General features: G+C 35.1%; 2 protein-coding genes across 2 annotated transcripts; both read right to left on the bottom strand.

Annotated features, from left to right (window-relative positions):
- Positions 1–34: 34 nt before the first annotated feature.
- Positions 35–2353, bottom strand: LOC142973864 (uncharacterized). Its single transcript, XM_076115885.1, has 2 exons — positions 1983–2353; positions 35–832 (listed from the first exon to the last, which is right to left on the bottom strand). The coding sequence occupies exons 1-2, from the start codon at positions 2022–2024 to the stop codon at positions 431–433; spliced, it is 444 nt and encodes a 147-aa protein (XP_075972000.1). The 5' UTR covers positions 2025–2353; the 3' UTR covers positions 35–430.
- A 5638-nt stretch (positions 2354–7991) lies between these two features.
- LOC142973553 (uncharacterized) lies at positions 7992–16784 on the bottom strand. The gene is made up of 9 exons (XM_076115377.1): positions 16577–16784; positions 15855–16042; positions 14627–14790; positions 12775–13028; positions 11565–11661; positions 11105–11204; positions 9441–9548; positions 8844–9008; positions 7992–8094 (listed from the first exon to the last, which is right to left on the bottom strand). Exons 1-9 carry the CDS (start codon positions 16689–16691, stop codon positions 8038–8040), a joined length of 1248 nt encoding a protein of 415 aa, XP_075971492.1. The 5' UTR covers positions 16692–16784; the 3' UTR covers positions 7992–8037.
- Positions 16785–17168: the final 384 nt, after the last annotated feature.

A 17168-nucleotide genomic window follows, 5' to 3' on the forward strand; every position in this document is an offset into this window, starting at 1 on the left:
ATATCTATTTTAGGTTAAAGAAAAAAGAAAAATATATTTTAAAACTGTTTAATCTCATCAGTAATATGCATTATTTAACTTATTTCTATATTAAATAAATAAAACTAAAAGCATCACACTCAAAATTTATTGGGGAAAGTTAATTTGTCAAGGCGATTACAAGTCCTTCAGTCAAATACAACTTAACTTCAGCATAAGTTCAGATTCAAACTTAACCTTAAACGTAGTGTTAATTTTAGTTTGCCTAATAGATTTGTTGATTACGCGACTGTAAAACTTAAATTATTTATAAATGGAAATAAATTAACTCTTCATTGAAAAGTATTAAAAACAATTTTAGTAAAATTGAGTTAGCTTCTAAGCGCTGAATGTAACAAAACATTTTGTTCGTGGATTCAAAGTTGATGTCATCGGTGTTGCTATATTTTTGTCAGTAGGCATGCGCTACACTTACTTTATGCTCTCCAGGACCGTTCAACTTAATAGATCTCAGTATCTTCATACCTTCTTGTTCGGAAACATCTTTACCACGGATGAAGATGCCTGGAAACTCATCAAACTCGCTGCTTTTGCTTGACTGGTTCTCTTTAATCGGCTCGTAGTAAATATTCAGCACTAGTCCTTCATCGTCCGGATTGCCTTTCCCTTCAAGCATGTATTGTCGTACAGTGTTAGAGGCATACAATCCAAGTAGACCGACACGATGGTAGCTATTGTACTTGAAGTTCTCGGCCGAAAAGCCCGGTGTGTGTAGAATAACATCTTTCAGGTGGTCCACAGTTCCTACATTTACGGCCACGTCTTTGAGTTGATGGTAAGGCCCGCCTGCGGCCTGGAACGTAAACCAAAATAATTTAGGTTGGATAAGTTTTATCAATATTTTTTATTTGCGAATGAGGCAAGGGAAGTTTGTAAGCATCGTGCCAAGTGAGGTTCTTTGGTTTCTGCCTACCCCTATGGTCAGGAGGCGTAATGTATGTATGAAACTTATCAATTGATATAGAAAATTAATGGTAAAGTAATTAAAATTTACAGCCCAGAAAAAAAAAAAATGTGTTTCTTGCAATTGACGCAAATTCAATTCTGGTATTGTCCTATGATGTAGGTGAACTCTGATGCACTCTGTAAACTGCTACCACGTTTTTATTGACCAAAAATTCTTAGCTTTATCGCTAAAAAAATTGGACCATTTCAGATATTGCAAATGTATTAACAAAAATTCTATTGTAAAATACGTGTTACAGTGTTTTAACGTAAACAGCAGCTGATTAAACATTATTATTATTACTTATTAATATTTTTACATAATAATTCTTTGCAAACAATTTTAATCACTTCTCGCATTTACCTTTACTTAAAAAATCTTTTCTAAATGGTATACCTGCTTCTACAAATGGAAGGTTTAAGGTGGTTTAGGTTTAATGTTTTAAAAATGAGTTTTAATTTACGAGCTTGCATTTATATAAAAGCAATAACAACTGTTTGTCAAGTGCAAACGATGACGTTTGTGGCAAATGTCGCATGAATTCGACTACGAGAGGTATCCGGTCAAACACTGGCATACAATCATAAATCATACGTATATTATGTACGTGGCTCATTTAATGCCCGTCGACTCAGTTCCGCGAGTGTATTTTTACTATGAAGTGACATAATTATGATTAGCCGCTATTTCTGTTGATAGTAGTTTCCTATTTTCATAATTTTCTCATAAAAAATATTAATGTTGTTGAATATTTTTTATATTAAGAATTTTCTATGGAAAGATTCTTCGATACATCTGGACAAAGACTTTATAGGGTGTATTATTAATTAATAAAGACCAATTTGTTAATGTGGTCTTTATTAACTAGCATTTTTTGCAAAAAACTATTTTCAGGTTAATTTGGTTTCACGAACAAGAAATGATTGGAAATATCAATTACGAATAGTAGTAGGAACTATTGCAGTAATCAGAATAAACATAACATAAGCTCACTCACCTTCATATTGACTAACGTCAATAAATAAGATAGAGCATTCATCTTCGCAGCAGTAGCGACGCAACAAGTAGTAGATTGTTTCAAGAGTACGCACTGTGAGGTCTGTTCACAACGTTCACTTCAATATGTTTGCGGCTCAAAACTTCTTCACACTATTTATAATTTGTATTCAGACAGTTTCGAAGAATTTTTCAAGCCGCCAACAAAAATCTATGAAATGTTTTGTACTAATGTTAATATGTTAGAACAATCGCCAAATTTTACATAACAATAGTTATAAATATTTCGTTTGTTATTGTTTACTAGAAGTACGTCTATCTAGTTCTTTGTGAAGTATTCAGGTATACGCATCACGAGGTGTCAGTGTACGTCGCCGCGTCGGTGTATGATGGATAAGTACGTGTTACTCGTATGAATCACTGCGTTATTCTTGCCACGCATGAAGAAAAACCTCGAACCTCCGAACCTATTGATACAGATGTAGAGAGTACTTGAAACCAATTTGCGTTAATTTCATATAACAACTGCGCAAAATGGAGTGTACCAATTAGCTACGTCATTGAGCAATGATTGAAGGTGACGGTAAAAGCATTTATTTGAGTAAAAACCTTAATTATGACTCAACAACGTTATCAAATAGGTACTCATATTATTGATTTAGTGTAAAACTGACATAACTATTCTATGCAATAAGGGAATTAATGCGAACACGCATTTTAGCTTGGAATGCCTGGACGTTTCGGCACAGGTTGCACTCGTTGTGGGCGCAGGCTGACTTAATTCCCGTACATTTTTATATATTAAACATGCAACGCGAAACTTTTTTTTGCTGCGAAGACAGCTAGTCATAACTTTTGTTAGTGAAAAGGATGTTTTCTATTTCGCAAACCTTGATGGTAACCTTCTTCATGGTTCTTATGTAAGATACGACGTACATGAAACAGCTTTATAAACATGACGTCATCAAAGTGTCTGTCATTCACATGTTGTTGTCAGATTACGAGTGTTGGTTCTTTGAAACCGAGATGGTTGAAACTATTGACACTCATAGAGGCACGGCTTGACAAGTGATGGCGCGCATACTGCTTCACAATTATACTATTAGAATTGGGACTGTTTATAGGAAAATATTCAAAAGTTCTAAAGCTATTTTAGGACAGGAAGGATAACTTTGCAACATATTTGTTGCATTTAGCGGTATTCTTTATAACGTATTTATACAAATATACGTAACATTTTCGTTTTCCTTTTCCACAATCCACTTACCATGCTTACCAAGTGTGTTATTTTATTGCCATTTACCAAACTCCGGGCTACTATTGACTATGAAGTATTCGAATATAAATTAGAAAAGACCAATAGAACTTTTCCGACCTGGGAATTAAACCTCACCTCATGATGTCAGATTTTTTGGATGCACTACCTTCCGCACTACAGAGGTACTGAAGATTTTTTAATTCATTTTTGAATTACGTCAAAATAAAATTATCATAATTTTCAAATATTCTTCACTTTACAGTATTTAGCAAACCAGAAAGCTAAATAGAGTCGTAAAAACTTTCTATACTTAAGCATAATAAGTCAATAAAACTAAGTGAAGGTCTTAACCTAGACGAAAGTTTGAACGAAGCTCGGCAAGTTTTGCCCAGCCCCGCCTTACCCCGGCTTATTGCGAACAGAAGTGACCCATATAATAAATTATTATGACTTTAAACCAACATTTTCATTCAACACAGGCTGTTTCTAATTGCTTATAATTATTTCCTTGAAGTTACGTACAAATGTTTTGTAACGACGCATCGCTGGAAATTTCACGAAGCAAAATCGTTTTTTGCGCAGTTGATCTTAAGTTCCAATAGTTCGTATACATTGTCCCGTGCTCAAAGATAAAAAGTATGAAATTAAATGGAGAACGAGTATTTTCGTGATTTTACTTGATTTTATTTGTATGTTTGTATTTGTTATGTTTGTATTGTCTAATTTAGGATTGTATAAAAACAACGGTCTTTTGTTTCAATTCCGAGCCCATGTATAGTCCGACAACTTAGTAGAGAGCCTTGGCATGCACGGTTTGCCAAGATTATTATGTAATAAGTCAAAGTATAATATACAGTGTGACTGGTGAGATACCTTCAATACTTACGGAGAGTACTCGGTACTCGATTCTCGTTAACTTGATATAAAAAAAATAGAAGCTTAATTTTTTATCGAAATTTCTCTAAAAATAAGTGAAATTTGGATATTATACTCATCACACGCCTTACTAGTTTTGTTGCTAAACGACAAGCTGTCAAAAATGGACTCATGTATTCTGTGTTGATAGCGCAATGGCGCCGCGTGCGTCCGCGCGGTGTCCAATTATTCCGCAGTTAAATACTGGACTCTCGGTGTACTATGTAGGAAGTTTACTAAGAAGTTATTTAATATTTCGTTTTTATGTTATTTTATTTTATGATATATGTTCGCATACTATCACGTCCTCAAATATTGAAGGTATCTCACCAGTCATACTGTATATGGTTGTTTCTAAAATAAACTAACCGTATCAAACAAGCCACTGTCTGCATCTTAAAAGCCTTGGGGCCAAAGATGTTTTAAAAAAAATTTGTGCACCTTTCACAGATGCGAACTTTGCATGTCTCGCTCTACTGCCTTGTTGGACTATAGTAGTATTTAAGGTAGAGCATATCTAAGTTCCTATAATAAAATTGTAAAACAACCATAATCGGATAGCACAAGAAATAAAATATTTCTGTGAATAAAAACGAATGAGTTCGTTGAATAAATAAATTCTGTCATACAATTTCACTTCAGATAGAAATGTAACAAAAATTGTTTATTTATTGTGCAACTGTATTAAAAATGTATTTGAAAGGCGACGTACTGACAACTGATATTTTATTCATACTGGTTTTGCATAGCAATCGTAAATCAGACAATGGAATTCGTTTACAATTTATTCTCGTGACGAACGTTAGGTTATAATAATTGTGCGAAATATGTAAAATTTCACTCACTTGATGTAATGTGAATAATAAGGCTTATTGTGGCGCCTAAATTTATTTGGCATTTTCTATTTGGTTACATAAAATATACTCACTCGTGTGTTATATTTGCATTGCTTTCTTATACATATACATTTGTAGCCATTGACGTGGTAAAATGTCAAAAACGTACTTAATTAAGTTCTTCATATTGTCCTAATTTCGAACAATATTCTTAGAATTCTAAATTGGCTGATTTTTTCTTATCATACTGTTAAATATATATCAAGAGTTTGAATCAATAGCTACAAAACATAGCGTGATTATTTTTTAACCGACTTCAAAAAAAGGAGGAGGTTCTCAATTCGTCGCGATATTTTTTTACGAATATGTTTTAATGCCGCCTGCAATGTAAGATGCACTACAAATCGCAGCACGCAATAATTGCCGTGAATAAAATATACTATCAAGTACGTAAGCCTTTAACGAGACTTTGTTTTTACTAAGGTACCTAATTTATATTATCCCCTAGTTCAAAAGTTGCTGCAACATCGCTTGCATGGAATTAATTTCTATTTTACTAGAAAATTTCGGGTTAAAAGTTTGCCCGCTCTCCGTAAGTTGCCCTCAACTTTTAAACAACAAAGCCAAATTAAATCCAGTAACGAAAAGTCGGTGGCAAACATTTGAAATTATTGTTGTTTAAAATTAGTAGGTACGTATTTTACATAATATATTAAATGCTTGTTTGTATACGAAGTTCTGGGTTATAATTACTGGGTGAGTTTGTGTAAGTCGTCTCTTTCAAGGCGCATATATAATGCAAGCGACGACGGGCCCGATCACGAGGGTAAGTGGCCACGTTGAATATTTTATCGCATGGGCTTTCGTAACAGTCAATTGCCATTTCACATTGTACCAACGAACCGCAAATAACTGACCGTTATAACACTTACTATGAAGAAATATATTGCTTTCTTAGCACTATTTGAATGTAAATTATGTTTAGTACTCTAAAGAAAATGTGTTTATAGAAAAAAGTGATATTTTATACCAATCCGTAGTCCATATGCGTGGCTATTTAATAGGTTGTGAGTAGAGCAATATGATATAGAGTCAGTTTCGTATTTTATTGTAAGTTAATTGCTCTCTTTCACAGAGAACGCTGCAAATGTACGTTACAAAAAACAATCCAAAATTCCAATAATTAAGAAATTAGAAATCCAAATAATATCCTTAAATGCGCTAAATTCATCGATGCAGGAATCTAGTATTATCGTAGCTTGATTCAATGTCAGTTGCTCCCCAGGTATTATTCAAGGTAATTTCAATTTTATACAGATCAAAAGTATTTCTTTACGAAGAGACAAAATGTGTCCGGGGAGTTGAAAGTTCCAAAGGCATTTATTATTAACAAGTCGGCTTCTGTATGATGTTTCATCATTGATTCAAGGGCACTCACTTGTTCTGGTAAATCTTGCTTGAATATGTCAGTAAACTTATGCTCCCCGGCAATTTCAAAGCAAATTTTTCTTTATATACTTACTGTATGCTAGAGCAACAGGGGTTTTACAGATACACCGCCTTATATACATATATGTATTGTGTATACTTACGGATTCTGTATGTGAAGTCTTCTGATAAATAGTTGGTAATGTTTTGAGAGGTTACTCGGGCTGTGGGTCCGATCTGGTCAGGGAGATGAACTTTTTTTCAAGTAATCATGATCAGATACATCGACAGAGCCGCCTCCCATAATATCACCATCTATGAGAAGACGCTATATACTTTCCATAATCACGGTAAAGGATTATGATGAGCATGGAATAACAAGTACAACTTAACTATTATGACAATTGTTGATTATAAGAGTAATAGAGGTCACAACTACATACTTATTAAGTACATAAATAAATAGTTTTCTTCAAAAAGTACTAAATTATTTGGAAAATTACGTATCCGTTTACATTAAATCTCAAGAAAAATTTACCGCAGTAACTACGCGTGTTGAACTATTGTCATTGTAACAATGTATTACTTGTACAACAAAGACTAGTACTATATAAATAGCATTGTTTTATCTTGTTATTTCACCACAATTTAGTGAACCAAAAAAATATATTTACATGTCTTTAGCTATAACCAATTCGGCGAAGTACTCAAAATCACATGTGCGTGGAAATCGAATGGGTTACTGTAACCAATTGCTAAGAATTAGAACATTAGACGTAGTTCTAACCAGATTGTTTGTTATTTCCTACTTTTATATATTTTTGTTGTTTGCTAAAGTACCGCGATTCTCTACCACTATCGACTGCCGTCAACTGGCTAGCTATTGAATTATTTTGAATGAAAATCTGATCAGCGCCCCATATGCCAATTTTTGAAGTACATTTCAAATGTCAAACTGTCGGGACTCGAAAGTACTGATTGTACAGAATCGTGCTTCTGATCTATCTACTTATAATCAGATTACCATGTTGAAAATACTGACTACTTAACAAGATGTAGGGATGTGAATGAGGCAAGGGAAATTTCTAAGGATTGTACCAATTGGCGTTCTTTGGTCTCTGCCTAACCCTATGGGAAAAAGGCATGATATTATGTGTGTACGTACTTCTTGAAATGTTTTTTTACCCCAACAATGCCAACAATTTTCCACAAAAATATTGTTATAACATTTTAGGATAACTATTCTAATATAAATTGCGTTTGAAGCTCAAAACATTATGCGTATTAAACTTAGCTGAAATATTTGTATCGCTGGCTGCTTTCTTTTCATTACTTGTTCTGATATTTTTATATAAACTAGATAGTTCGATGCTTTCTACAGTATTCAATCGTTAGTAATTCCAAGCAATAAAAAAGTTTTCAATACAACTTTAATATACAAGCAAGTTGCGTGGAATACATCGCACTTTCAGAGAAAGAACGACATAAAATTAAACAAGTATCAAGTCGCTTAAGTCTTTATTTTACTAAACGTGCAATAATTCAGCAATATTCTTTTTCTAAGGTCTCAGTAATTAAATCTAGTTCACTACAGTCTGGTTTCTGTCTGGTGCTTAATATTAGTCATTACTCATTCGAAGCAGGATATTTAAAGCGCTGTATGATGCCTTCACCAGCTAGAAAATAAAACAAACATTAACACAATTTCAATAATATATATAATAGGATAGGATACGGGAATTAACGCGAACACGCATTTTGCCGCAAAATGCCTAACGTTTCGGCGCAGGTTGCACTCGCCGTGGTCGTAGGCCTGCAGTCACCCTGCGACCACAGCGAATATATTAAACATGCAACGCGAGAGTTTTACAAGTTATGGTTAAACAATTTTAGTCATTTACATCCATTATTTCATATGAAATGTTAAATCTAGCGTACATTGAAATACATATAAAGTAGAAATCATGACGAATACCTTAATATATTCCGTATACATACATTATACACTATTTTAGTGTGATGACTTTATACTAGTAGGAAAACCGCAAAAACCTACGACTGGACTATCTTTTGTATACCTATGACTTTAGTAATATTATTGAGTACTTACTTCAACCCAGATTAAATAAATTTAAAAATACGTCATGAACACTTTTTATATTATTTGTAAGTATAATGAATCTATTTACCTGTACAGGATCAGTAGTGGCGTTGGAAGGTGGTAAATTAGAGAATAAAGATAGACTAGTTTATTCCGGGTTACAATATATTCCGTGTCGTAATTCAGGTTTTAAACAGTGTGTAGCAAATTGCATTAAAATCAGTTCAGCAGTTTTTGTGTTAGAGTAATAAACACAAATACACATATTCATTTCACAAACTTCAGTATTATTTAGGATGGATACTTCGTTTAAAATTAACTTACATTAGTATAGGAGGACAACGAGAGGTCGTACATCCCTCCGGCGCGGAACACCAGCGGTTTATTAGATCTGACGATGACTATCATGATGGTGGCCTTGACGCCGGGCACCATGGACAAACCACCTTCCCACCCTGAGCAGTAAGCAGCCTGACCGATCTTTTGACTCTACAACATGTAACTAAATTTTACTATAGCCCGATCTTCCACTACAATCGAAAATCGACAACCGGCTACCTATCGAAAAAAAAATATGACAATCGGTTCAGCGCCTCTGTCAGGCGTTGTAAAAACTATTTTTGCAGTACATTTTAAATATCAAATTCTCGATGCTCAATATCATCATCATTTGATCATTTGTACAGAATCGAGCCACTATTCCTAAAACCTTTTTCTAAATGTGACAGTATTTTCGGCGCAGGTTACGCTGTTCATTTTCGCAGACTGAATTTAGTTTTTAGAAAGGGTTTGTTGCTGTGGTTATGTTTATCTTGCTAAGTTTGCCTTGTCTTTAGAAAATTAGAAGACTAAGCAAGCCATAAAAACAAAATGCAAGACTAAAACATTTTTGACATTAATTTGACAAGTACAGTGACAAACCTGCGATGTAATTTCTTCACACCACCGACAGATGAGGTAGAGGGTAAACATGTTGTACCCTAAATATCCAACTGACATCATAAACTTCCCCGGGTTCTCTGAAACTGTCTAAAAAAAACTAATTATTATTAAAAACAAATCATTACTATATTGAATGTTAGCGCAATATAATCATAAATTATATTAAGCAAAAACTTCTACTAATTTACGCGAGCGTCTAGTTTGATTAGAGTTTCGCAAAATAGTATCTACGGGTACCGTAGCTCAATTCTCTATTACTATCGACTACCGACAACCGAACTGTCATCGAGAAATTTTGTATGAAAATCTGATCAGCGCCTCTGACGGGTGTCGTAGGAAACATTTTGGCAGTACATTCTAAATGTCAAATGTCGATAGCTAGCCGGTTGTCGGTAGTCGATAGTGGTAGAGAATCGAGGTACAGCTAAATACTATTTTGCGAAAATGTATACGTAGATACATATATATCGCCAACACACAACTCTAAATACAAACTTACACGTGCCTTAAAATCTTTGTATTATGTAAACACATAATTCTCTTTTGTTCTTTCCCTATTCCTGCAAAACCACTCAGGTCTAAAGATTTTACTTCTCAGTATTATAAAAATGTTCAATAACTTTCAAAGTAAAAGGTTGGTAGGAAGTCGTATAAAAACTTGCTAGTATCGGCTAGTCTTTTCACGAGAAAAGTATCGCCTACACTAGTATTGAGCGAGCTTGTAATCCTTAAAAGGGGAATCTTTTTACTTGGAAATAGTAATTTTTAAGCCGATTTAATGTTCGGTACCGCGATTCTCTACCACTATCGACTACCGACAACCAGCTAGCTATCGAAAAAAATGTATGACGATCGGTTCAGCGCCTCTAGCGGGCGTCTTGGAAACTTCTCTGGCAGTACTCGATACTTGATGGTTCCAATTGTAAAGAATCGGGCTAAAGTAGCCCGATTCTCTATACTATCGAGTACCGACAACCGGCTAGCTATCTAAAAATATTACTTGTATGAAAATCTGATCAGCGCCTCTAGCAGACGTCGTAGAAATTTTAACCAACTTTTTTGTAATCTACTGTAACATAATAATATGTTGTCACTCAAAGTAGTGTTGTTTCCCAATAAGAATGTATGACATCCTATTGTGCAAATACGCAACACGCAACAGTCGTTCTTCGCAAGGAAGTTATTAGACAGTAAACTATCTAATTACAGCAAGCCAGGAAAACTGAATGTACCTTCACTTGTAAAACTTGCGCAAATATTCATCACAGTAGTATGTTAGAAACTTGCTCAATTATTTTGCTCACTTGCTTCATTTTACTAATACATTTGAGTGGCTAGAAGATTTTATTTTTCTTTCAAACTAGCTGACCCGCGCAACTTCGCTTGCGTCACATAAGATAGAATGGGTCAAAATTTTCCCCGTTTTTGTAACATTTTTTATTGCTTCTCTGCTCCTATTGGTTGTAGGGTGATGATATATAGCCTATAGCCTTCCTCGATAAATAGGCTATCTAACACCGAAAGATTTTTTCAAATCGGATCAGTAGTTCCTGAGATTAGCGGGTTCAAACAAACATATATTAGTATTAGTATAGATTGTTCTTCCTATGAGAATTTCACGTATAATTTTCTTATAATCTTACCGCTGTAGCTTGATATCCAACAAAACAAATAAGCATGCCACTTCCACACAGCTGTCCCAGCATTGGAGCGCTCAATATGCTTCTTAAATCCATAGTTTGTCTATAGATAAAAAACATATTTTTCGTTGTATTAATATTTCGCGTAATAATGAAAACATTTGAATTAATGCATTATCAATTGTTTAAAAGTCGAGATACAAAAAGGCTTGATGCATTTGGAAAAATAGTTTTGGGAACACCATAAGTATTTTATGCCTCCCTAACATTGTCAACTATCGAATATTTTGTACGAAAATCTAATCAGCACCTCTAGCGGGCGCCATCGAAACTACTTTTGCTACAGTAAAAACTACTACTAAACTATCGATACTTGATACTTGATAGTACTGACTGTAGATAATACTAGGTACTACTGACTTTTTATCCCTACAAAAAACAATTAAACCTGGTTTAAACTTACTTCAAAATCATGAGATGTTGATCCACAAGGTTGCCGAGCCGCTCCGTACATTTGTCAATAAAACGTCTGTTGTTAATCAACTCATCTCTCTTAACACCTGCAACGGTAATGCAGTACAAACAACACGGACGCGCATCCTTTAACACTTCCGTTTACAATGTACAGGGTGTTAATAACACGTCGGCATTTATTTTCAAACATAATGTATTTATAAACTAAATCATATTTGATGCATATTTATAGTAAAAACTACAAATTGCAGGGAGTGCAAGGCAGACAAATAAATACATAAAATCACGCCTTTTTCTCTTAGAAGCGTGCAGCGACTAAAGAGCGCCACCTTGTCTAGATCCTTAAAAACTTCCCTTGCCTCATTCACATGCATAAATTTTGACATACAGTCAATTCAATTAATCAGCCTAGCCTTCCTTACGACTTTGTTGGAGTCGGCTTATAGTCTACTAGCTGACCCGTGCAACTTCGCTTGCGTCACCTAAGAGAATGGGTCAAAATTTTCCCCGTTTTTTAACATTTTTCGTTGCTACTCCGCTCCTAATGACCGTAGCGTGATGTTATATGGCCTATAGCCTTCCTCGATAAATGGGATATCTAACACTGAAAGAATTTTTCATATCGGACCAGTAGTTCCTGAGATTAGCGCGTTCAAACAAACAAACAAACTATAGATAACACGATACTATTCGTTGTTAGACTTTCAAGCTTCTGACTATTGTTAGCGATTGTCAAAGATCTTTGAAAATGACAGCCGGAACCCACAATCTAACATACCTACCGACACCAAATGCGGAGGAACATGGAATGTATAATATGGTCACCCATCCATGATGTTATCTAAGCCACGAGTCATATAGTCAACTAAAGCTTACTAAAAAAATAACCTTATTCATTCTACATAAATTAAAAATAAATGCAGTCTCCTTCCGTAGTAAGGGAGAGGCTAAGCCTTAAGTCCACCACGCTGGCCAAGTGCGGGCTGTGGACTTGGCATACCTGCGAAAACTGTTCTTAAGAACTATCAGGCATGCGAGGTTGCATCACGACGATGTATTTCATCGTTGGAACAAGTGATATTTATTTCTAATACAGACATAACTTTGAAAAGTAATCGATATATTGCCTTAGGTTCGAACCTGCAATTACTGTGGGAAGTACCAATTTAGCCACTCAGCTATCACAATGTTTTACATACCTCCAAAATCCTCAGCACAATCATCAAACACGTTTTCAAAGCAGTTAGCGAGTACCGCGTACTGACAGATGAGGGGTAGTAAATACGCTTGCATGATCACTTCGGTGACGACCACCATGTGTGACGCAGACAGGAACATCAGCCCCACGACGATGTACGCGATGACGTAACGGAACGGCGAGTCGTATTTGACGGGCACGTGGACTTCCGTCATTAGGTTGTACTCTACGTCGTCTATTAGCGGGAAAGTGTACCTGGGGTTAAGGAGATGATTTTAGTACTTTTCTGTTAAAATTGGAGTGAGTGTATTTTTCCCTGAACTACGAACACGTATTTCATGGCAAAAAATCCAATGTGAAAGTTGAATGGTAGTAGTGTACTCGTAAGGATTGTTAAAAAAGAGTTTCCTTACCAAATGTAATTACGATTAGGCGCAATTCTGTAACAGTGTAATTAATAAATAACTACTCTCCACCAAACACCCTTAAGATAAGGGTAAAAATGGCTACCGACTGGCGACAACCATAATAACGCGAAAAATATGGAGTTTAGTTGTTGCAAGGCCAATAAAAAAAAAAAATCTAATACCAGAAAATTATACGGCTTGAAAGTTAGATTTGCAGACAGCATTGTTTATTAAGACATGTGATAGCAGACAGTGAAACTTTCATCGTATCTATGTCATAACACAGGATATTTACATTTAAAATAACTGTGCAACACCCAACAAAAGATACGGAAGCGTACCAAATTAGTTCAAAAATACAATGAACACAGTCTCAGTTTACACTACGGAATTAGTTCAATATTGTTTTGATTGCAGTGTAATTTGAACGGCGCAGTTTAGCCACATGAGTAAATATCAAGTCGGTCCCAACGGCGAGGGGAACGAGCGCTGTTATACAATGATTAATTTAATGTAGGTACCTGAAGTTTCATTTAACTTATACCTACATGTTTCGTGAGTGCACAGTGACCTGTCTGAAATGCCCGTATTAAACTTGGCCTTTGTCCTAAACGACGATTTTTCCGCATTTCAAATAAAATATTGTACATTTTATTTTAATGCAGAAAAATGGTGCCCAAGTGACAGTAAGATATAAAAAACCCTGTATAATGGACAAAACGGAACTTTACTTCGCCTATTTAATACCAACTTCGCAGTATGATTATTTATAGGTGACATTTTCGCTCGACTTTTTCCAAGACCCGTCGATGTCTATTTTGATCCAACGTTGTGAATATTAATTAATCCGAAGATTACAGCATACTGACGATATGTTCTCATTTTCATAAAGAATTTGATAAATGTATATTAAGAAAGTGTGGGGCGCCGCCGCCAGCGACATGGTGCGGTGTCGTGTGACTAACGACCTTTCATATACGACGAAATGGTGCCAAGACTTAACATGGATACTGTTACTGCCTTAATAGTCTTTTGCGCGATACAAACAAAACAAAATTAATGGTTTAACCTCGCTTTCTCGAAAAACAAAGATTATTATTTGTTCGTTTTTCTCCACAGGCGTTTTCCAAGTTTAAATTAAAAATATCCAATTCATGAAGTTGAAGTAACTTCAGTTGTTCGCAGTATACTGATTGCGGTTCGGTCTAGGTTTACAGTTCTGTAACTTTATAATTCGAATTTTAACACCCTTTTCAGTATTTATGCCAGATTCTAGCCTTACTTCTAACTATGTTGGAGTCAGCTTCCACTCTCACCGGATGCAACTGAATACCAGGATTTTACATGGGACGACTGCCTGTCAGACCTCCACAACCCAGCTACCTGGGTTAAAACACGATACCCCTAGTTTCTACACTAGAATATGTATTAAAAACATACAGTTACCAGAATGCTAAAGTGGCGTTAGCAATGACCAGCAATAACGTCATAAATTTCTTGTGAGTGTTAGCCCAATGTTCCGCTAGCTCCCGCCTTCCTTTTGTGGATATGTCGAAATATGGAGACTCCAAGGCCTTTGATAACTTTTTGTACATTTCCCTGTTGCGTACCTAAAACAATGGATAACAAAGTGAATTGTATGATGCGGAAACATTTACTATGCTAACAAATAAAGCATTATGAGGATAAAGGCAACCTTTTTCTATAACAGAGAGAGACGAAAAGAAGGAAGACTGTCTTTATGTATTATATATACATATATCCTCTTGTACATACGTCCATGTTCTATTCCATACTAAAAGCTATTTAATAAAAACTCGTGTTTATCAAATAACAAAGTAAGTAGTGCAAATAAATCTTTTAATATAATCTAAGCGCATTTCCTTTCAAACACCTAGGGAGAAAATAACTTTATATTTATAAAAAACTCTGCTTCCGCGAACCTCGTACCGTAATATATTCAGGAAGCTGGAAAAAATATCGAAGAGTTTGTTTTAGCTTGTTTTAAGATTTACTTTAAAGCTAGTTATTTTAAAACAACAGCTAGTCATTTTTGTGATACTTTTTATGTTAAAAGTTATGAAGAAAATGCATTAACCACCAACATTTTTAAGACCTCAATAATGCCTTCAGTTGCCACCCACAGAAATCTATATTATGATTTTGATGCTGCAATCTGAAGATAGCAAGAAAAGTGTCGTAAATTTTTAGAACCTAATAAACAAAGATTTATTAAAGTTAGTATTAGGTAATGGAACACTGCCCAAAGGGCTCATTGTATGATACCTTTATCAGTCGCCGGTCTACTTGAATTATTTTGTATATTTAGTATTTACACTTACCTTTTGTACTTATCACTATTTCCGTAGTATACTGCAGAATATTTTACTACCAACTAAGCTGTTTTTTTGTCCGTAAGGCCCGGATCCAAAAGAAGTATCAAAAAATCTAATTTTGAGAGTTGTCTTTACACATTAGCTGTCATTTAACTACCAGATAAGATACCTCTCACTTATGCCCGGATGAACATTTAGCGGTAGTTTATCTATTGAAACAGTATTTATTTATGAGCTTAAATGCTATTGAATAGATAAACTGCCGCTAAATGTACCTCAGGAACCGGGGCTTATTCATAAATTTTGAAACTGGCTTTAAATATTATAAACATGTTTACCATAGTAATAATCTTCCAGCAAGTGAGGGTGTGTATGATAATGACGTTCACAGCAGATATCATTTCGTCGAGAGACAATTTGTCGCTGGCTGCGTGCCAGATCTCCATCAACACCACCAGCACTGCGAGGATTCTGAGCACTATGGTGTACAGCGTGTATGGTATATTATCATCCCAGTTGGATAGACCTGGTAGAATAGGGTAGAAGAATAGTGGTAAAAAGGTAAAGTAGAAAATACGTGACAAAAATACTTTCTAGAATGCCTGGCCATTTCTGACCATTTTAAATTTGAATCCCGTTTCCGAATGATCCCGTTTATATGGGTACTAACAAATGCTGATGATTTTTTTTCCGGAGTACAGTCGCGCGATTTTCTACTACTATCGAGTATTGACTACCGACCAACTATCGAGAAATTTGTATGAAAACCTGATCAGCGCCCCTGGTAGGCGATGTAGGAACTAACTATTCAGCACATTCCAAATGTAAAATTCTCGATATTCCTTAGTACCGACTGTAGAGAATCGCGCAACTGTTCTTGGTTACTATTTTAATCCATAGATTTTTTGTAAGCAGTCTAACCATCACTCAAGGCCTATCCCCTCCCTCATTACGATATGAGACCCTTGCCCACCAGTGGGATATTAATGAGTTAAATCGATTAGTCTTAACATAATCAGTGTAAAAGTTAATAAATAATTTGTACTAAAGGTTTACTTACCTATCAAAAAAGAAAGTCGATAGACAGTCTCAAAGAACCTTCTCTCCAGCGGGGTGGATTTGTCCAAAGCTTTGCTCGGGGTTAATTTCCTCCATAAAGACCCGATCACCTCCATTGTATCTCAGATAATTGATCAATGAAGAGGACCGGCCCTCTTCCCTCACTGATATATCTTTGCTTAATTTAATTATTAACACGTCATTGTCATCTATAATTATGTGCATATCAAGAGAGATACGTTTCCATTTTACTTCGTGATTGTTATTTTTGTATTGAATACCTCTTTCCTCTAAAGATACTATATTACTATTTTCGTATTATAAACAAATTAGTTCAGTATGTGATGTTGAAGTAATGACATGACCAATCAAGTTAGGTTGAAATCTTAAAAAATCAAGTATATACAGTGTCTGCCTTTAAGTCAGAACACACTGAAAAAACAATAATTAATTTATATGCAAGAAAATTATTTTCTAAATTTTCCACATAATTTATACGTATTTCAAGGGATTGAGTGATGCAATGGACACTGGCAGCTTTGTAGGTAATTGTCGCTAAACAGAATAACTACAGAAGACACTTACAAATTGGA

This window comes from Anticarsia gemmatalis, chromosome 6 (assembly GCF_050436995.1).
Source record: "Anticarsia gemmatalis isolate Benzon Research Colony breed Stoneville strain chromosome 6, ilAntGemm2 primary, whole genome shotgun sequence".
NCBI classification, from domain to species: domain Eukaryota; kingdom Metazoa; phylum Arthropoda; class Insecta; order Lepidoptera; family Erebidae; genus Anticarsia; species Anticarsia gemmatalis.